The sequence below is a fragment of the Lissotriton helveticus genome, chromosome 3_1 (genome assembly GCF_964261635.1).
Source record: "Lissotriton helveticus chromosome 3_1, aLisHel1.1, whole genome shotgun sequence".
NCBI classification, from domain to species: domain Eukaryota; kingdom Metazoa; phylum Chordata; class Amphibia; order Caudata; family Salamandridae; genus Lissotriton; species Lissotriton helveticus.
In genome coordinates this window covers 883,692,535-883,712,580 of record NC_136061.1, presented here as the reverse complement: position 1 = coordinate 883,712,580, position 20,046 = coordinate 883,692,535, and the positions used below count along the sequence as shown (strand labels likewise).

Genomic DNA, 20,046 nt, shown 5'->3' with positions numbered 1-20,046 from the left:
ACAGGGAGCCCCGTAGGGATTTGCAGTGAGGCAGGCACGCCAGGCGCCGTAGAGGGGAGCCCCAAAGGACCACCCCTCGACGACACCACCCTCCTTCTACCTGAAGCTGAAACCTTCGGTGCCGGGGCAGGAGCCACCGCGGAAGTCCCAACGCGAGGCAAGGGCTCCGCGGATGTCCCAAGAGGTGGAAGAAGGGCCAAAGAAGCCTGCAGAGCCGCAGCGTAGGCTGTCATTTGGGCCCTAGTCGCCTCCTTGCCGGGAAACGGCAGGTAGGAAGGCGATGAGCAGGGGCGCATGTCCTGGGGGGAGCGGGCGCCCCCCAGCGGAAGGAGGACAGGGCCTCGGCGACAAACTGAAGGACCCACCAGCAGGTGAGCTACGCTCCTGGAGCCGTGGTGAGAGACTATGTTGCAGACGAAACCGGCGGCTTCTCGCCTCTAAGGTAGGGGACGGATGTTGAGCTGACCTAGACAAGCGTGCCGACAGCTACTTCATCCGGCGCTCCCGTCGCGATTTAGGCTTAAGGTGCTGGCAGGCGTTGCAGCTCTCCGAGTTCTGATGCTCACCTAGGCACCACATGCAAATCGGGTGAGGGTCCGTCGCCGATATGAGACGTGCACAGGAGGTACACGTCTTGAAGCCCGAAGGCATTCGCACACTGTTCCACGAAAGCCAAGTATGAAAAAGAAGGCCTGAAAACAGGCCAGGACACAATCCGGATCCGCGTTGCACGCGGAAAAGAGAAAAAACTGACAAAGGCGCGCAGGGATGCTGTGGCAAAAAGTTTTCCGGATCCAGTCTCACGCCTGGGGATAATTCTACGTTAAGGAATCAGCAGCTTGTCGTCTCTATCAGATCAAAGCTTTAAAAGCCTATAGTGAGGTTATGGATTCACTGCGTACATTGCTACGTTAGCATAAGTTAGTATAAGCTTGGCTGCCTTGTTGACGCTTTTTGCACATGTTTCTACATTAATTTATTTTCACAAATCCTGTGTTTGCACTTGTTCACATGACAATAGTCTGCCTTTCACTTTTCTTGCTGTACTCTGAGGCTCTGTCTGCACAGCATGTTCAAGGTTGAAAAACAATGTGCTCCGTTAATCTGAGTTGGTCAGTCCCACGCATGTTAGACAAAATACTGCCACAGGTGCACTACTGAAAATCGGGTGCTTTTAATATTGCGTGTAAGCAGGTTAAGGCACTTGAAGGAAAATCTTTCAGAAGAGAAGACCTGTGTTTTTCTGGAGATGTAATCCCTTGCAATCTAACCTTGGAGGTATGGGGTCCCCCTGACAAAGCCCATAGATCTTCTATAGTTATAATAAACTAGTCCCTAACACAGGGATGGTGGCAAGGCACATTGGGCCTTTTTTTCCTCACTAGCTTTATAAAATGATCGCCCGTTCATATTTTATGGAATTGTAACAATGCTCACTATACTGAGTTTATGCATTTTGCTGCTAGTATTGGCTCCTGTACTGCATTATAGAGCATGTTAGTTAAAATAAACATTTTAAACTATCCTGCGTCTCTGATTATTTATGTTGTGGACAAGTATAAGTGAGTTGGCGAAAGAGTGTTCTTGCTCCTGCGATTACTGAGAGAGTCTGAGTTACATGTTCTAGCATGTCTAAACATTGGTAGCTTTGCTGTAGTACGGAGAACGAATGAGACAATAGCTAGTCGAATTAGGTTTCCGGACACTAAGGTGGGTGGTTGGTACACTGAGGTCCTGGTTTCTTGTGCGTAGTTCTGTATATATGCAGAATCCATGCAACAAGCCACCATTAGGAGTGGCCTGTAAATTCAGATGGGCAGGTAGCGGGCATTACTAGGCGATCAAAATTATGTTTTAATTTTTCCCACAGAGATTTTAGCTGCTTAGAACAACCACAATGTTTGTGAGAAACTAGGTGGCGTGGTGAGCAAAAAAACAATTGATTTAATCCAGATCTGTGACTGGGGTGAAAGTTTGTTACTATTCAGCATTCCGGCCATCATCTTTTTCTGTTGCTTTAGTCGCCCTGAAGTGGGAAGGGTATGCCCAGACGTGGGTCTCACCCTCACGGTCATTGAATTCAAGCTAGCCTGGCTGATCAGGTTGATACACTAAACCCAGTCCTAGGATGGTTGTTTTCCGGTCCTGGGAGGACTTGGCCTGGCAGTTCAGGCTGGACTATTCCCATGGGGAGCAGGTTAAAAACTGATTTGCATATAGCTGAGGTGAAACTAGGGGGGCATGGTGAGCAAAAAACAATGGATTTAACCCAGATCTGGGGTGAATGACATTCCGTCCATCATCTTTTTGTATTGCTAGAAACTAGGTGAAAAACATTTGGCAATTTGGCACAGAAACACCAATTCTCTCATCGTAGTCTCCAAAAATTGTAATCTCTGTCATTTCCCTACATCTGAAAATATAGGGAATCCAAGTAATGGTAATTCCTGGATATGGAAAGTACAGGGATTTTAAACGGCTTCTTGTAATAATGACCATATGCTAAGCATTCCTTGTGATACTGCGAAAAACGCTGACCTTAACATGTACTGCTAGAGTACCAAAGATTGCATCTTTATTGCCTCTCTTAACCCCTTTAGTCTGATATCCATCCCACAAAACAATTCAGGTGGGAATAGCCTCCTTTTCTGTTAAGTGATTACATTTAAAGGGTTTATTTCAAATTGAATTCCCTGTTGCTGCTTATTTTACTATGGTGTGGTATTAGGATTATTTTAAGTATTTTGCATGTGCTGTGTGTCCTTTTGTATCATGAAACTGTTGGACAATGCTCTGCTGCACATGACTGAGATTTGCACCATAACCATATTTTGAAAGAAACAGTTTTCTAAATTGTATTATTAATGGTATTGAAACAGTCTACAATTTATCAAGAAATACATTATATTACATATAGAACGTAATATTATTCAACACAGAAGAAAATAAATTGATTTGAAATAGTGACACAATAATAATTTATAAGCAAGGAGAGAAACTTCTAATTACACACAGGCCTGCGACAGCTCAAGTCTTGTGCTGATTTAGAAGACACTGCAATTAAAGATGTTTGTGAAGACATAACCTTCCCTGGAATTATATTCCAGGACATTAATCCTGCATTGTGCTATGATGCTAATCAAAGATAGTTACTGAAAGTCCAAGTTAACAAGATGTCCCATCTATTCTTCTCACCTAAATGTCCTTGAATCCCCGGTTTCACACTTCTATATTTTATGCTTCACTTCATCCTTGCCCTTCTGAACTAGTTCTTCTCGCCTACAGGTCATTTGGTTCTCTTATTTGATTGATTGTTCCAGGTAATTATGAGGACGTTAAAGTTCACCCATTTATATGTATACAACACTGACACTTTCGGCTAAAGCCCGCTTTATAAGAATGCATAATGCATTTGAGAACGATGCCCCTATATAATTATCACAGATATCTAACCGTAGAAAAAAATAGCGTCACTACCGCTGAGAAGAAAACAGGAATCTCAGAGAGGCACAGTACACAGTGAAAACATGAGAAATATTACTAGTTTAATTTTGGATTGTAGAAAAGAAAAATAACATTTTGGGAAGGGTCTCGTTTTTAGGTCTCGTAGCGATACAGTGCGTAAGCACTGTACTCGCCGAGATCTATTGTTACTGACTCTGCTTCCCAGGAGACAGTGCCGGCCGCGCGCTTCTCTCAAAAGGCGATCGGCGCAGGCCACGCGCGCGGCTGTCTCCTGGGAATCGCCAACATATACAGGCACACCTCCCCCTGCACGCATGCGCACACACATGCACGGAGAGACTTTTCATCGTATTATTTCTCCTTCGTTCATCCACCAAACTGCTCGTGCTCATCATAATCTTATTCCCTCCGCCTAGCTGCATATTCTATTAAAAAAGGATCAAGCGCTTCCATTTTTAGACGCCGGGCTTTCATCTATTAATTAGCTGCTACACTATGGTCCGTGCTTTGCCTTCACCACGTGCAAAGAGAAAGGAGACAATTCTGCATGCTCGTCTCAGCTCGCTCTTGTCTCTCCCTGTACGGCTGTCACATACACAAGCATACACACACACGCGCACGGAGAGACATTTCCCCCCCCCACGCACAGATACAGGCACCAACCCCTCCCCCCCTCCCCACCCCTCCCCACCGGCACTCCGGACTTGTGCAGCCTCCGACCGCGGGGCTCTCCGGGCATGGGAGCCCCGCGTCACCACTACTCCTCCAGGCACTCCGTGGGCGCGGGCTTCACAACACGGAAGTCCCGCCCCACGATAGGTTTCGTTTTGCGTGCGCACAGGAAGCAGAGAAGACAGTAGAGCCAGTGACGAGGGGGGTGCTTCCTTGCCCGATTCCCAGAGTACAATGGCCGCGGGATGGTTATTGCTGTGCTGGACACTGGCGTGGACCCTGGGGGCGCCGGTTATGCAGGTAACAGAATGTGCATGAAACGCAGGGATGAGACGCGCTTTCGCCACCCTGCACGCGATCAATGCTGTGGGGTGACATGGTTCATTAAACACATTCTTGTAGATATGACCTCTTACGAGCATCTTCCATTTCACTTTTCACCATTACAGATGAAAAATTGTCTGAACATTGGGAGCAACATAATAAAGTATAGGCGGTGCTGTTGTGCCGTTTGGAAATTGTGTGACTTCATGAATTTTTCAGCCTAGTTGACACCGCAATTAATTTGTGCATATATGCACTGTTGTACCAGTGCGTAATCTGTGTGCCCTGCATTCCATGACGATTTACCAAAACGTGAGGTACAGTGTGTAGTTTGAGCAACGACAGAGTGTCTGCATAAATGAAGTCATCAGTTGAGTCGATCATCTTGGCGTATTATTACCATAGTCCCCAAGAAATTTAAATGGTCTGTTTTTCAGAGAGTTTTCCAGAATATCGTTTGCTTCTGCATGTAGTTTGTAGTTCCTATTTAAAGTGTGTGATATCAGACTACTATTCGGATTTGATGAACGGTAAGATATTTGCGTGCATGGAAAAACTACCTTGTAGCTCGAATGTGGCACGTGCCTCTCGATTTCTGGTGGTAGCTTAGTGATGTCTACGGTTTTCTGTGCATTATATAGTTCTGCTCCATAGCTCATAAAAAGGTCGGCAGGAGTTTTTTTCTGATTTCGATCTCTTGGGAGCTGCCATGCTGTTTGTCCTTTATGTTTGGCCTGGGGCTAGTAGAGCTTGTCGCTCGAATGCTTTTTCTTTTATGGATGTTGGTAGCTAATTGTATGTCCAGTTAATTATGTGTCTGTTGCCCTGGGCTGAGAGAAGAAATGAGATGCTTTTATAGTCGAAGTGAGTATTCATGTGTGCCAACAAGTTTCAAATGGTATGTGTGAAAAAACTCAATGCTAGTTTGAATGAAACTAGGCATGAGCTGAAACATAGTGTGGTCATGAAACTCTGAATCAGGGTAGGCGGATACAAGGATCTGTGTGAGACATACACTTAGCACACCCCGAAAAATCATGGGCTTTAGCTATAAGTAAGGACTGTCAATAGACGCCTTTTCTAATTTCTCTTGGTGATTCCGCAGGTGCATCATCAGAGCTGTGTGAATAACAGCTGTGAGCAACAGCGTACTCTTGCACACACACTCACTGCTCACCAATTCAAAGTTTGCAAAAAATTTATGCAACGCATTGTCATACACAATGCCAATAACTCAAACTTTAATGCTGCGAGACCTATTGCATTGTAAATGCTTGTTGATAGTTGGGTTAGTGCACAGCTGATTAACAGCAAGCATAACTGGAGGAAAATGCTGCCACTAAGACTTTGACCCCACTGTGTCAGCCTCTGTGTTGATGTTTTTTGACTTTTTTTCTCTCTCTTTCTTGAACACACGTGCTGCTATATGGTAAATATGAATAAATAGCGCAATTTGGTGCCCAGAGCAAACAATCCGCTTTCAAATAACAAAGTAATTATAATAAGTTAATTTGACTGTTTATTTAGCACTTTATATTACCATGGGTGTGAAGCTCTTCTGACCCCTTAGACATCTGTTCAATTTTTGTAAACACCTTTTCACTTAGTCCTTTTGGAATCCTGCAGCAAACAAAAAAGAAAACATTAGTACATGCTCAAGAAATTCTATATAATTAGGCCAACATAAACTGAAACTGGCAGATGTTTTATGAGCATCAGTCGAACATGACTGACCTGAAAAAACTAACCTCCATCATAACGCTATGACTGGCGAATACATATAAGAACAATATTTTAAAAAGAGATTTTATTAACATGCACTGGTGACACATTTATTGCTAAAACCTATGGAATTGAAAGAAAATGTAACCCATCAGCCTCAGACCCAGGACCTACTGACCTTCAGGAGACATCTCAAGACCTGGCTGTTCGAGCAGTAGCTGCTACCACCCTACCCCACCCCCCTCAGCACCTTGAGACCCTCACGGGTAAGTAGTGCGCTATAAAAATGGATTGATTGATTAAATTACCCAGTAAGCATCTGTTCATGGCGCACAAGTTACTTACCTTCGGTAACAATAGATCTGTGAGAAACAGTATTTAGTGTTAGATTCCTTACCTTAAAATATCCCCTGGCGTCAGACTAGATCCGGAAAGAATTCGTCAGCAGTACCCCTGAGCGCCGGTAGACGTCGTCTGCGGCTCCGCGTCTGTCGTCGGCGTCGGGATGACATCGTCTGAGTACTTAGATGCCGCCCTCGCGAGCTGACATCAGTTCTGTACATAGCTTTCCGCGTCAGGAACGCAGAGCCATGCAAGAAACCAACACTGGTGCCATGAAACTAGGGCCCTCAAAGGGAGATACCTTAACCCTAGATATCAGTTTGCAGAATGGGGAGGATGGGTGGGGCGGCAAGGAATCTAACACTAACTACTGTTTCTTACAGATATATCGTTAACAAAGGTAGTAACTTGTGCATCTGAAAGAAACAGGTTAGTGTTAAGATTCCTTAACTTAGAATAGATACCCCAGCAATACCAACCCCGGTGGTGGGTCTGCTAACCAAGATCACATCCCCGGTGGTGGGTCTGCGAACCAAGATCACATCAGAAAGTCTTGGAGAACGGAACGGCCGAAAAAGCCATCTCTCCGGACTTTGCTGTCCAGGCTGTAGTGCTTAGCAAACGTGTGCCGCGAGGCCCACGTAGCTGCCCGACAGATGTCCTGCAAGGGGATTCCCCGACCCAGGCAAGTAGTAGCCGCCGTGGCCCGAGTGGAATGGGCGCGCAGTCCCACAGGAGGCTCCTTTTTCGCCAAGGAGTAACAGACCTCGATGCCCAAAACGACCCACCAAGAGATGGTCCGCTTGTGCACCGCCCGTCCCTTCTTAGCGCCCACGTAACCAACAAAGAGCTGGTGGTCCACCGGGACTGGCGTGTGCGGTCTAGATAGAAGGAGAGCGCACGTTTTGGGTCCAGACAGTGGAGCCTCTCTTCCTCTTTCGAGGGATGCGGAGGCGGAAAGAAGGTGGGCAAGGTGATGAACTGCCCGATATGAAAGGCTGTAACCACCTTGGGCAGGAAAGAAGGACGAGTCCTCAGAACAACCTTGTCCGGATGGACAGTGAGGAAAGGAGGCTTAGAAGACAGAGCCTGGAGCTCACTCACTCTCCTGGCAGAGGTGATGGCAACCAGGAATGCAGTTTTAAGAGTCAGAAGACGAAGAGGACAGTTATGAAGTGGCTCAAAGGGAGCGCACATCAGATAAGTCAGTACAAGGTTCAAGTCCCACTGAGGCATCACGAAGGGAACAGGAGGAAACATGTGTGTTATGCCTTTCAAGAATCTATTTACAACAGGGGACTTGAAAAGAGAAGGCTGATCAGGAAGCCTTAAGAAGGCTGAAATGGCTGAGAGATAGCCTTTAATAGTGACCAGAGCAGTGCCCTGGTGGGCAAGAGAAAGAAGGAAGAGGAGAACCTCTAAAAGGAGGGCAGAAAGTGGATCCACAGCATTTGCTGTGCACCATGCCACAAATGTGTTCCACCTGCAGGCGTATACCGATTTTGTGGAGGGATTCTTGGCTGCCAGAATCACATCAGAGACTTCAGGAGGCAAGTCAAATGGACTCAACTGTCGCCGCTCAATCTCCTCGCATGTAGGTGGAGACTGGACAGGTTCGGGTGGAGGACCGTCCCCTGCTGCTGCAACAGAAGGACCTCCTGAAGAGGCAGACGAATCGGAGGATCGACTGACATGCTGAGTAGCTCGGGATACCAGTATCTTCGTGCCCAGTCCGGAGCCACAAGGATGACTTGGGCCCGGTCTCACCTGATCTTCTTTAGCACTCTCGGTAGAAGTGGTATAGGCGGAAAGGCGGAAAACAACCGCAGCTCCACTCGCGACAAAAAGCGTCTCCGAGCGAGTGCCGCCTTGGAAATTCCAACACGCAGAACTTATGACATTGCACGTTCTCTTCGGTGGCGAACAGATCTAACCAAGGCTCTCCCCACTGCTGAAAGAGACCTTGCGCCACGTCCAAGTTCAGACGCCATTCATGATCCATCATGCACCGGCGGCTGAGTTTGTCCGCGCTGGCGTTCAGGGAACCTGCCAGGTGTTGAACCACCAGGGTGACGCCCTGGTGTTCCAGCCACGTCCAGAGGCGCAGAGCCTCCTGACAAAGGGTCCACGACCCCACCCCGCCCTGTTTATTGCAGTACCACATGGCGGTGGTGGTGTTCGTGAACACCTGCACTACACTTCCCCGTACAGAGGGAAGTAATGCCTTCAGTGCTAGACGAATCGCCCGTAACTCCAACAGGTTAATGTGGAGCCGGAACTCCGCCGGAGACCAGACCTCTGATCTCCGCCTCTCCCATGTGGCCCCCCCATCCCAGGAGGGACGCATCCGTCACTACTACGTGCTCCGGTTGGGGGAGGGAGAGGGATCTGCCGCTGACCCAATCGCGGTTCGTGAGCCACCACTGCAACTGACTCGCAGTGCCCTCCGAGGTCAGGACGTGGTCGGACAGGTTGCCCTGATGCAGCGCCCACCGAAACTTCAGGTCCCACTGCAGAGCCCGCATCCGCCACCTGGCGTGATGCACCAGTAGGATGCAGGAGGCCTACAGCCCCAGGAGCCGCAGCGTCAACCTGACCTAAACTCAGGATAAAGGCTGAAAGATCGGAACCAGAGCCTGAATATCCCGAAACCCGCTGTTCGGGAGGATAAACCCGAAACTGCGCCGAGTCCAGAACCGCTCCGATGAAAACGAGCTTCTGAGAGGGGCACAGGTGTGACTTCGGCACGTTGATGGAGAACCCCAGCGAGTGCAGGAGGTCGGCCATAGTCTGGAGGTGGGAGACGACTGTCTGGGGCGAGCCCGCCTTCAACAACCATTCGTCGAGATAGGGGAAGACTGAAACCCCCGATCTGTGCAGATGAGCTGCGACCGCCGCCATCACTTTCGTGAACACCCGCGAGGCACTGGTGAGGCCGACGGGCAGCACGGTAAACTGAAAGTGCTCGTGGCCTACCGTGAACCGCAGGTAGCACCGATGGGCCAGCAGGACGGGGACTTGAACTTCTCCTTCCGGAGGAAGCCGTTGACGCTCCGGAGGTCCAAGATAGGGCGTAGGCCTCCTTTGCCCTTCTTGGGTACCAGAAAGTAGTGGGAGTAGCAACCATGTCCTACTTCTGGCCCAGGAACGCGCTCGATGGCCCCCTTGGCCAAGAGGGCCGTAACTTCCTCCTGCAGAAGTTGCAAGTGATCCCCGACACGCGGTGGTACTGCGGTGGCATGATTGGAGGGGTCGACTTGAAGGGGAGGGAGTAGCCCCTTCGGACGATTTGCAGCACTCTCCTGTCCAAAGTGATGGTACGCTAGTGGAGGAGATGATGGCGGACCCTGCCCCCTACTGGCGTTGAATGGGCCTGAAAGGTCGGACTAGGAAGGCTTTGAGGCAGATGCTGCGGGAGTGGATGTAGACTGACCTTGCAGTTGTCCCCCGGGACCACCACGGCGGTTACCACGTCCGTGTTGAGGTTGGTTCTGCGGCATGTGGCTGGACATGTGGGAGCACCCCTTCCTTGACCGCGAAAGGGTCAAGAAGTCTGCTGGAGCAGGCCCGACAGGCCCAAGGACTTGGCTGTAGACCTGGAGTCCTTGAAACGCTCAAGTGCACAGTCTGCTTTGTCACCAAAAAGGCCACGGCCATCGAAGGGCAGGTTCATGAGCATGACCTGGACATACCTTGAAAAATTGGCAGACCTCAGCCAGGCGTGGCAGCGAACCGCCACTGTCGTGGAAATCGCCCTGCCCAGCGAGTCCGTGGTATCGAGTCCACACCTAATCGAATAACGTGCTGCATCCCGCCCCTCAGCAAGGGCGAGCCATGCCTGGGCCTCCTCCGGACACTGGGGCAGCACTTCTGCAACTGTGTCCCACAAGGAGTGGGTGTAACGGCCCAAAAGGCAAGCGGTATTGATAGACCACAACCCCAAACTCAATGAGAACAGTTTCTTCCCAAACTGGTCAAACCTATTGGATTCCCAATCCGGGGGAGCAGTCGTGAACGCGGTCTGGAACGTAGAGGCCTGGATCATCAGGCTCTCGGGGGTGGGGTGCACAGACAGAAAGCTGGGGTCGCCCGGAGCCGGGCGGTGGCATCGGGCCACGTTCCGATCCACAGGGGACACTGTGGAGGGCTTGGACCAAGTGCCCACCAGAACGTCAGTGAGGGCCTCATTAAACGGCAGCAGAGGCTCCGAAGAGCTTACTCGCGGCTGAAGCACCTCGGTGAGGAGGTCAGTCCTCACGGCCGCGACAGGAAGCTCAAGAGCCAAGGCCTTGGCCGCCCTGCGCAACACCACACCATAGGTAGCACCCTCCTCCGTAGCCACAGAGGGAGGAGAGATGAATCCAGTGTCAGGCGATGTATCCAAACCACTGGCCTCCCCCAGCTCATCTGCCCAGTCCTGGCTCAACTGGCACTGTTGCGCCAGAGGGTCCTCAGACCCCTCCCAGTCCTCCCGCTCATCCGTTTCCTGATAAAGAGGCAGGAATAACGGAACCGGGTCGTAGGTGAAGGCCTCACTCATCGACGCAGGAGACGGCACCGTTCCGACGCCGGACCCGGACTGAAACTGGGGACGGCTTCATCTGAAGACGGCGCCAGGAACAACACCATCGGGGTTGGGGCCAGCGGAGGAGTCGTGAGGTCAACTGGCGTCGACCGGGATCCAGGCCTAGATCCCTCGGGGCCCTGTGGCGTCGGGACAGAAGTCGACGACGGCGCCGGAGCCGAAGCACCCGACGGCACCGGGGCGGAAGCCGCTGGCCCGCCAGGGCCCCTAGTTGGGTCCGCACGGCCCGAAGGCGCACCAACAGGCCTCGAGGGAAGGAAGTGAGTCCTCATGGCCACGAGGAAATCACGTATCTTCTCCGGCGTCGCATGCCGCCCAGGGACCGGGGGCTATGGGGTCGAATGCAATGCCCGCGGTGACGCCGGACCCTCAGCCGCGTTGCGCAAGGGGCGAAGGGAGTCGGAAGATCGATGCCGCCTCTTCGACTTCTTTTTAGAGTGCCTCGACTTACCGGAGGACTTGGAGCCCGACGAGAAGTGATGGCCTGATAAGCGTCGACGACTGAGGCTCAGAGACCGGTCCCTCGGCTTCCTACTCAACCGGGACCTGGACCGGCGTGGAGCTGAATGCTGGATCTCAAGAAGTATACGGGACCGCTCCCGCCTAGCTTTCGAGGTCAGCAGTCGGGGCACGACTTGTCGTGGTGGTCAGCCCCAAGGCAGTAGAGACACCGACGGTGAGGGTCGGTCACCGACATCAGGCGGTGACAGGCGTCACACGGCTTGAAGTCAGGCATCCCTACGGCACCAGGAGTTGAAGTCGACTCGAAAAGAGATCCAAAACAGATAAAAAAAAGTTAGTCAGAAAATGACTAGAAGTACTGCTCTTCCTGGATCTGTGCTTACTGACGCGGAAAAAAGAAGAACTGACGTCAAAGCGCGAGGGCGGCGTCTAAGTACTCTGACAATGTCATTCCGGCGATCATGACACCCACGACGGACGCGGAGCCGCAGACGACGCCTAACGACGCACAGGGGTACTGCTGACGAAAACTTTCCGGATCCAATCTGACGCCTGGGGATATTCTAAGGTGAGGAATCTAATACTAACCTGTTTCTTTCAGATATGTAGTGTTGTAGATTCCCAATCATGCCATCTAGTAATGGGATGGGATGTGTGCAAGTTGTTTTTCTTTGAAGAAAAACTTTCGAATCGCGAGGTAGAGCGATTTCTCCTCTTGCTGTTAATGCGCATGGTCATCGACTCCAATGTTAGATTGTTTTCCTGCAAGGCGGTGAGGATGGAATGTGAAGTATAGCGTAGTCTAGTGAGATGCCCATGCAAAAGGATTTGTGATATTTGATCAAAGTAACTGCAACAAACACAGGTGTCCAAGGAGTAGGGTGGGCACATGTGAATCTACAGCACTACATGCCACAAACAGATGCTTACTGGGCAAATAAAAATTTCAGTTTGAGGTATGTGTTGTTGTAGATACACACACTTAGCACAGGCTGTAAAGCAGTCCTTCTCCATAAGCAGTGGCTAACCCGTGGGAGTTGCAGTTGTTTGAAACAATGTACGCAGAACTGCTTGGCCTACATTGGCTTGTTGAGGGGCCAGCACAAATGTATGTGGTGTAGACCATGTAGCTGCTTTACATAGGTCAGTGATGGTATATTACCTAGGAAATCCTTTGAAGCAACTTTTTTACGATTAGAGTGCGCTCTAGGAGGGACAGGTAAAGTTCTTTTAGCTTTAGCATAGCTTGCTTGTATACATTCGAGAATCCACTGTGCAATGCCGGATTTAGAAATGGCCCTTCCTTTGTGTGGTTTTGAAAAGGCAACACAGAGTTGTTGTGTTTTCCTAAATGATTTCATTCTATCAATATAATACATGAGGGCTCATTTTACATATAAGGTGTGTAGAGCCCTTTTCGTAACTGAGTCAGGTTGGGGAAAAAATACTGGGAATTCGCTTAAGGTGGAATTGAGACACCACCTTTGTAAGAAATGTAGGTTTGGTACACAGTACCACCCTATCTCTATGTAGTTGGAAGAAGGATCCTTCTAAAGTTAATGCCTGAAGCTCACAGACACGTCTACGTGAAGTGATAGCAACTAGGAATGTTACCTTCCAGGATAAAAACTGAAGGGGGCAGGAGTGGGAGGGCTCGAATATAGGGCCCATTAATCTTGTTTATACAATATTGAGACTCCAAGTGGGAGCTGGTGGCAACCTAGGAGGATTAACTCCTTTAAGAACTTTCAAGAAGGCTTTAATGATTGGAATCCTGAATTGGGAACTGAAGCTAGGTGAAGCCTTATAGCTGTAAAAGCTAAACTTAATGTAATAAGTAATAGAATATGTCTTGAACAATGGCTCCTATAGGACCAATGTGTTTGGAATGAAATAGTGAATTAATATTTTCCACCTCGCAGCATAACAGGCATGAGTAGTGGGCCTGCGTGCTTCTTTGAGACACTGCTCTTCAAATCAAGGCTGAGTCAACAGCACGGCGACGGAACGTCTGCCGCCGCCAGTAATTCGAGTGTGGGGGGAGGAAAGATCGCACACAAGGGCACGATATCTCGCACCCCCTCTCTAGCGTTCACCACCACCGTCCGGGCGGGTCCGGCAGAGTCTCAGGGGCCTCAAACACCCTCGAGGTGCCGCAGCCTCCATGCCAGGAACAAGCGCCAGGTCCCCACTCCGTCGTGGCCACTTCGTAGTCCGCTCCGGAGCCGCCGCGTCACCTCTGCGAACCCTCAGAAGTGGTCCCGCACAGGCTTAGAGGCAGCCACAGATCATAATCCCAGCAGAAGGGCCCCACTCCGGCAATTCTCACGGGCACTTCCGGCCGGGCATGCCGGGTCGGCACACACTTCCTCCGCCACTCTAGCCCCCGGCTATCAGCATCAGGAGGCCTCAGCAGGCCGCGTCTCTCACACCCCGCAGCTCAGGTCCCAGCCCAGTATGTCGGGTCGTCGGATGCTCTCGAAGAGCCGCCACATTGCCTCTAATGCCTGGTGACAGGTCTGGACTCCTACCGAAGTCCAGAAACAGCATTTAATCCCCGGGCGCAGGCGGAGCTTCTCAGAAGCCGACCGCCATCATGGTTGGCTAGCTACGCCCCCTCAAGGTCCATACAAGGTTGTGGTAGATTTAAATAACCAAATTCTAGGACTTCAGGAGCCAGATCGCAAGGTTGAGGGACCTGGGGTCTGGGTTTCTGATTTCTCCATGGCTGTGAGTGAGAAGGTCCTGCCTGTACGGTAGTACCTCATGTGGAACTACTGAGAGTTATATGAGTTCAGTGAACCATGGTTGTTGCACCCATGTGGGAGGCACTAAGATAAGGGTAAGAGATGTCTGCGGAAGTTTGAGAACCACAAACGGAAGCAGTAAGGGAGGGGGAAAAGCATAAGCAACTATCCAGGACCAACTCATCTATAGTGCATTGCCCCTTGACTGTGGGAACCTGGAGGTGAGGTTTGCGCATCCCACTCATGGACTTGCTGATGCCTCCTGCTGAGGAGATCTGCAAAATCGTTGTCAACTCCTTGGAGGCAATCCATTAACAGGTGAATGTAATATTGGAGAGACAAACTCCAAATGGTCAGGGCTAGATGAGAGGGCTGAGGAGACCTGGTACCCCTCCCCCCACCGCTTTTGCGGATAATAAATGTTGTCATGATGTCTGTTTTGATCAGCACTACCTTGCCAATGATTGACATGGAGATGTGTTTGAGTGTTCAGTGTCCTTTGAAATTTAAATCTTGGAAATGCCCTCCCCAAACTGTGAGGGAGGTGTCAGTTGTTATAAATCTCTGCAGAACAGGTTCTAGGAAAGGCCGTCCTTTTAGGAGATTGTTGATGTTCCACCACTGCAGGCAGTAGCAAGCTCGATGGCTGACCAATGCTAGATCTTCCCATTGACGCTCCACTTTCATCCATTGGTACGCCAACCACGCTTGCAGCAGATGCATGTTGAGTCAGGCATAAGGTACTATTTCTACGCATGAAGCCATCAAAGACACATGACTGTCCTCACTGTTACCATCTTATGAGGCTGGAACTGGGGAATGAGCACCTGGAAGGATTGAAGCCTGGCGGTACTGGGGTAAGCCACCCCCACCCCTGGGAGTCTACTTACCTGTTTAACTGCGATATTGCTATGAGCCGAGGCAGGGTTGTAGTTGAAGGGATTGGAGGTGGGATATTACTGCATTGATGTCAAGTCCTAGTTGATAGAGTAGGTTTGTGGTTGCCGGAGTGTATTGGAAGCACTTTTGATGAGCTGCACTTTTGATGAGCCATTCATATAAATATGGGAAAACATGTATGTTTTGCCTGGACAGGTATGCAGTTAATACTGGGAGGCCTTTGGTTAAAACCCTTGGAGTTGTTGTAATCCTGAAGGGAGGCACTTTGTACTGAAAGTGCTGTCATGTTCATTACAGAGGTTCCACAGGTTCAGAACTGTGTGCATGTCTGCCAAAGGTGAATGGTTTAGGCTCCGATGTTGAAGCCTTCGATGCTTCATTTTTGATGGGTAGGGTATCGGGTCCGAAACTGGAATTTTTTATGCCGAGTTTTGACGCTGAAGGTTTCAGCTCCGAAGGTCGGCTTGACTCTTGATGGATAAAGAGTCTGTTCAGGAGCATGTGGCCTGTGCTGTATTTTCGGCGCCAGGCTGGACAAGTCCGATCAGTGCTGACCATGGCCTGAAGGCAGTGGTGGTCCAACAATAGTCTTTGGCTGGTCTGGGGCAGGTAGGCAACCCTTTGAGGTGTCTACTGGGTCGGGTGGAGGAAAAGGGGGCACAGGCAGTACTAACAGGTTGACCTGGAGTGAAATTCTGCATCTCCATTTCAGAACAGGAGCTGTTCTCCGGGGAGAAGGTGACGTCATCAGCGGCTGACGCGTGGACCTGTGCCTCCTCTTGAAGGTCTTCGGGTCCTTAGAGATCTGGTGTATCTTCAGCACTGTGGCGGGACAACTTGAGGGGATAAGCTCATTAATCACGCATCTTCTTCAACCAAAATGATTTGCAGGTCTTGCAGGTACCCTCTTCTTATACAGAATGGATGGACCACTACACCCTTATTTCAAAAGCCCTTCTATTTACTGTTTAGCATAATACTCACAAGTACCCTATGTTACAATCAAATGTTAGTGTTTTGTAAGAGTATATTGATCCCTACAGGTAGGGAAAGCCTTGCGTTCCTCAATTTGTGGACAGACAATTTTTCTTAAATAGCTCCCGACTCGTTTGTCTGCTCAGCCTTTTTCATTTATTCATATTATAAAACATGTCTGCAATTGAACCTTTCAAATGCATACAGAAATAGTCGAACAGGATCTTACAAACCAGCGAGAGGTACATGTTCATGGCAAATTAATTCGTTTGTATTCTTTCGCTGCCATTCTAAAGGCAGCTGGAAACTGCCCAGGAGCTTTGCGGAGTTCCTCTTCAGATGCTCCATTCTCATGCTGCATCAAGTTCTTAGCATGCAGAGGTCACAAACATGGAAGATAATAAGAAAGGAAAATACAATGCAACTTCATTCAATTTCTTTTGTTGCATACGAAAAGGCAAGAATGGAATATACAGGAAGCCTGGGCGCTGCTTCAGTACAACACTGCAGTCTAGAGCATCAAAAGCAACCAACAAATTAACAACGAGGGCTGATGCTCATCTCGGCCAGGTGATAATCACTTTTGCAATTTAAGCAAGGCGGTGTGAGAAAATGGAGGGTAGGGGGGGTCACCAGAAGTGGTGACCCCGCCCCCCTACCCTCACTCTAAAATAGCAGACAGGCAACCTGAACCCAGAGAAGCCTGTATATTAACCCCTTTACCACCCAGTGAGGAGCTGAAGGTGTGGTTCTGGGCACTGACAGCGGTCAGTGGGCTCTGCTTGGTGTTGCCCTTTATGGCTGCACAGTCCTTGGCACGGTGGTCTGACTCCATGCTAAATAGCAAGTTAGGCCCCCTGACCCTGTTGATCATAGTGGGGTTACTCAAGCTGTGTGTAACCTCTTTAGGTAAGCTGGGTGTTGCCCTGGCTAAGATTGGCTAAGATGGAATTTGCAGAGGTGGACACCTCTGGTCCCAAACTAAAAAGATTGGGTGAAAACACTAAAGTGTTAGGAAAGGAGCATTGGAAGTTAGGTCCTGAAACTGTGGAGGTAGGCCAGCTCACCAAAGGGACTGACCCCTGGACAGAAGGATGCAAGGAGGAGTTGGCCCTGCAAGAACCCAGCCATTTCCCCTACTTATCCTTACCTGACACTAGGTAGGCTTTTCCTGATGGTGGCAGGGCTTCCTGGCCTGTTGGCTGGGTAAGGGAGGGGGCTAGGGGTGAGTAGGGGGAAGCTTATGTGAGAAACGAAAATGCTACTTACCAGTAAGCATCTGTTCTTGGCATGTAGAGCTGCAGAGATTCACACTTTGTGCATAGATCGCCATCCGGTGTTTGGGCTCGGATGCTTGCACCTTGTTGTTGTCTTGGAAGAAGTCTTTTGTAGTCACAAGATAGATGACTCCTCCCTTGGACGATAGTGCGCATGGGCATCAACTCCATCCTTAGATTGTTTTTCACCATGAAGGGAAATGATGGAGTTTGTAAGAAACAGAAAGATGCCCATGAGAATGTATCTAATTAAGATAACACTGGAACAGATACAGGTTCCGGGGAGGATGGGTGGCCGTGTGAATCTCTGCAGCTCTACAGGCCAACAACAGATGCCTACTGGTAGGTAGCATTTTCCATTTGAGGCAAATGAGCTGCAGAATTCCCACTTTGTGCATAGTCTGTACAGCAGTGTCTCCCCTAGCGGTGGACGCCTGTATCTGTTGCAGTGGTTTGAAAAAGTGTTTTAAGAACAGCCTGGCCTACAGAAGCTTGTTGCTTTGCCTGCACATCTACACAATAGTGTTTGGTGAAGGTGTGTGTAGTAGACCATGCTGCTGCCTTACAAATGTCTTCTAGGGGAATATTCCCTAAGAATGCCATGGAAGCCTCTAGTTTACGTGTTGAATGCGCTCTAGGGGTAATTGTTAACGTACGTTTTGGTTTTTGATAGTATATTTGAATACATTTTACTATCCGCCGGGCAATTCCAGCTTTGGAAATAGGATTGCTGTATGATGTGGAGAGAAAGCTACAAACAACAAAGCTACAAAACTGTTTTTCTAAAGGCTTTAGTCCTGTCTATGTAATAAAGTAATGCTCTTTTGACATCAAGCGTGTGAAGAGCTCTTTCTGCTACAGAATCAGGGTTTTGGAAAAATACTGGCAACTCTACTGATTGATTAAAGTGGAAAGCAGAGATTACTTTGGGAAGGAATTTGGGATTTGTCCTAAGGACCACCTTGTTACGATGTATTTGTAAGAATGGTTCTTGTATGGTTAAAGCCTGGATCTCACTTACTCTCCTGAGAGAAGTGACTGCAACAAGGAAAGCTACTTTCCATGTAAGGAACTGTAGTTTGCATTTGTGTAAAGGCTCAAATGGGGGGCCCATGAGTCTATGTTTAGGTTCCACACTGGCGAGGGTGGCAATCTGGGTGGAATTATCCCTTTAAGGCCTTCCATAAAGGCTTTGATAGCAGGTACCCTAAACAATGACAAATGTTGTCTGTTTTGTAGGTAGGTGGAAAGCTAGATGTAATCTTATTGATGAGCAAGCCAGATTGCATGTTTGTAGATGTAGCAAATAGCAAATAATGTTCAAAATTAAAGCATTTAATGGGTCAATTGTGTTATTGCAGTAAATGACAAATCTTTTCCATTTCGCTGCATAGCAAGCTCTAGTATTGGGGCGGCTGGCTTCCTTAATAATGTTCATACAGTCCGGTGGGAGGATGAGGTAACCGAACTCTAGGATTTCAGGACCCAGATCGCTTGATTCAGTTGTGCTAGATCTGGGTGTCTTATCTCTCCATGGTTCTGCGTTAGCAGCTTTGGAGAGAGACGTAATTTTTGGAGTGGAACTACCAAGAGTTTGAGTTATGTTGTGAACCATGGATGCAAGCCCATGTGGGAGCAACTAGTATTATTTCGAGAGACTGTTGTTTTGAGCTTGCGTACTACTAGTGGAATGAGTGGGAGTGGCGGAAAAGCTTACACAAATCTGCCTGACCAGTTAATCCAGATCGCATTGCCCTTGGACAGCGGGTGTGGCAACCTCGCGGCGAAGGTTGGGCATTTTCCGTTTGCATGTGTGGCGAACAGATCTATGTCTGGTTGGCCCCACATCTGGAAGAAAGTTTGAAGAACCTGTGGATGAAGTTTCCATTAGTGTATTTGTTGAATCTGACGACTTAACAGATCCGCTATCTGATTGTTCACCCCTGGAAGATGTTCTGCTAGCAGATATATGTTTTGTGGAATGGCCCATCTCCATATATTTTGCGCTAGGTGAGACAGCTGCAAAGAATGTGTTCCTCCTTGTTTCTGTATGTAATACATTGCTGTCATCTTGCCCGTGCGGACTAGGACAGTGTTGTTGAGGAGGTGTGCCTGGAAAGATTTTAGCGCTAGAAAAATTGCCAGTAATTCTAGGTAATTGATGTGGATCAGTTTTTGTTGAGTGGTCCACCTGCCCTGAATTGTGTGGTTTAGGAGATGGCCTCCCCAGCCGGTGAGTGATGCGTCTGCTGTTAGCACTATCTGCGGAACTGGCTCTAGGAATGGTCGCCCTCTGGAAAGGTTTTGTGTCTACCAACACCAGATCTGTATGCTGACCCTTGAGCCTGGTTCCACTGACGTGCTAAGCATTCTTGTAAAGGGCGCATCTGAAGTCTTGCGTGGGATACAATGGAAATGCAAGAGAACATCATTCCTATGAGCTGCATAAACACTCGTGCTGGGAGACTGTTGGGGCTGAAACTTGGCGATGAGGGTTTGCATATTGGCTATCCTGACTGGATTGGGGTATGCTAGAGCTTTGGAAGTGGCTATTGTGGCTCCTAGATACTGATAT

The 20,046-nt window shown here is 49.1% G+C and overlaps 1 protein-coding gene across 1 annotated transcript in view; it reads right to left on the bottom strand.

Annotated features, from left to right (window-relative positions):
• Positions 1-20,046, bottom strand: part of GNL2 (G protein nucleolar 2) — a 295,764-nt gene that overhangs the window by 21,207 nt on the left and 254,511 nt on the right. Inside the window, exon 13 of the mRNA XM_078683329.1 lies at positions 6,002-6,081. Within this exon, the coding sequence (XP_078539455.1) occupies positions 6,002-6,081 (80 nt within the window). The remainder of the gene's footprint in view (positions 1-6,001; positions 6,082-20,046) is intronic.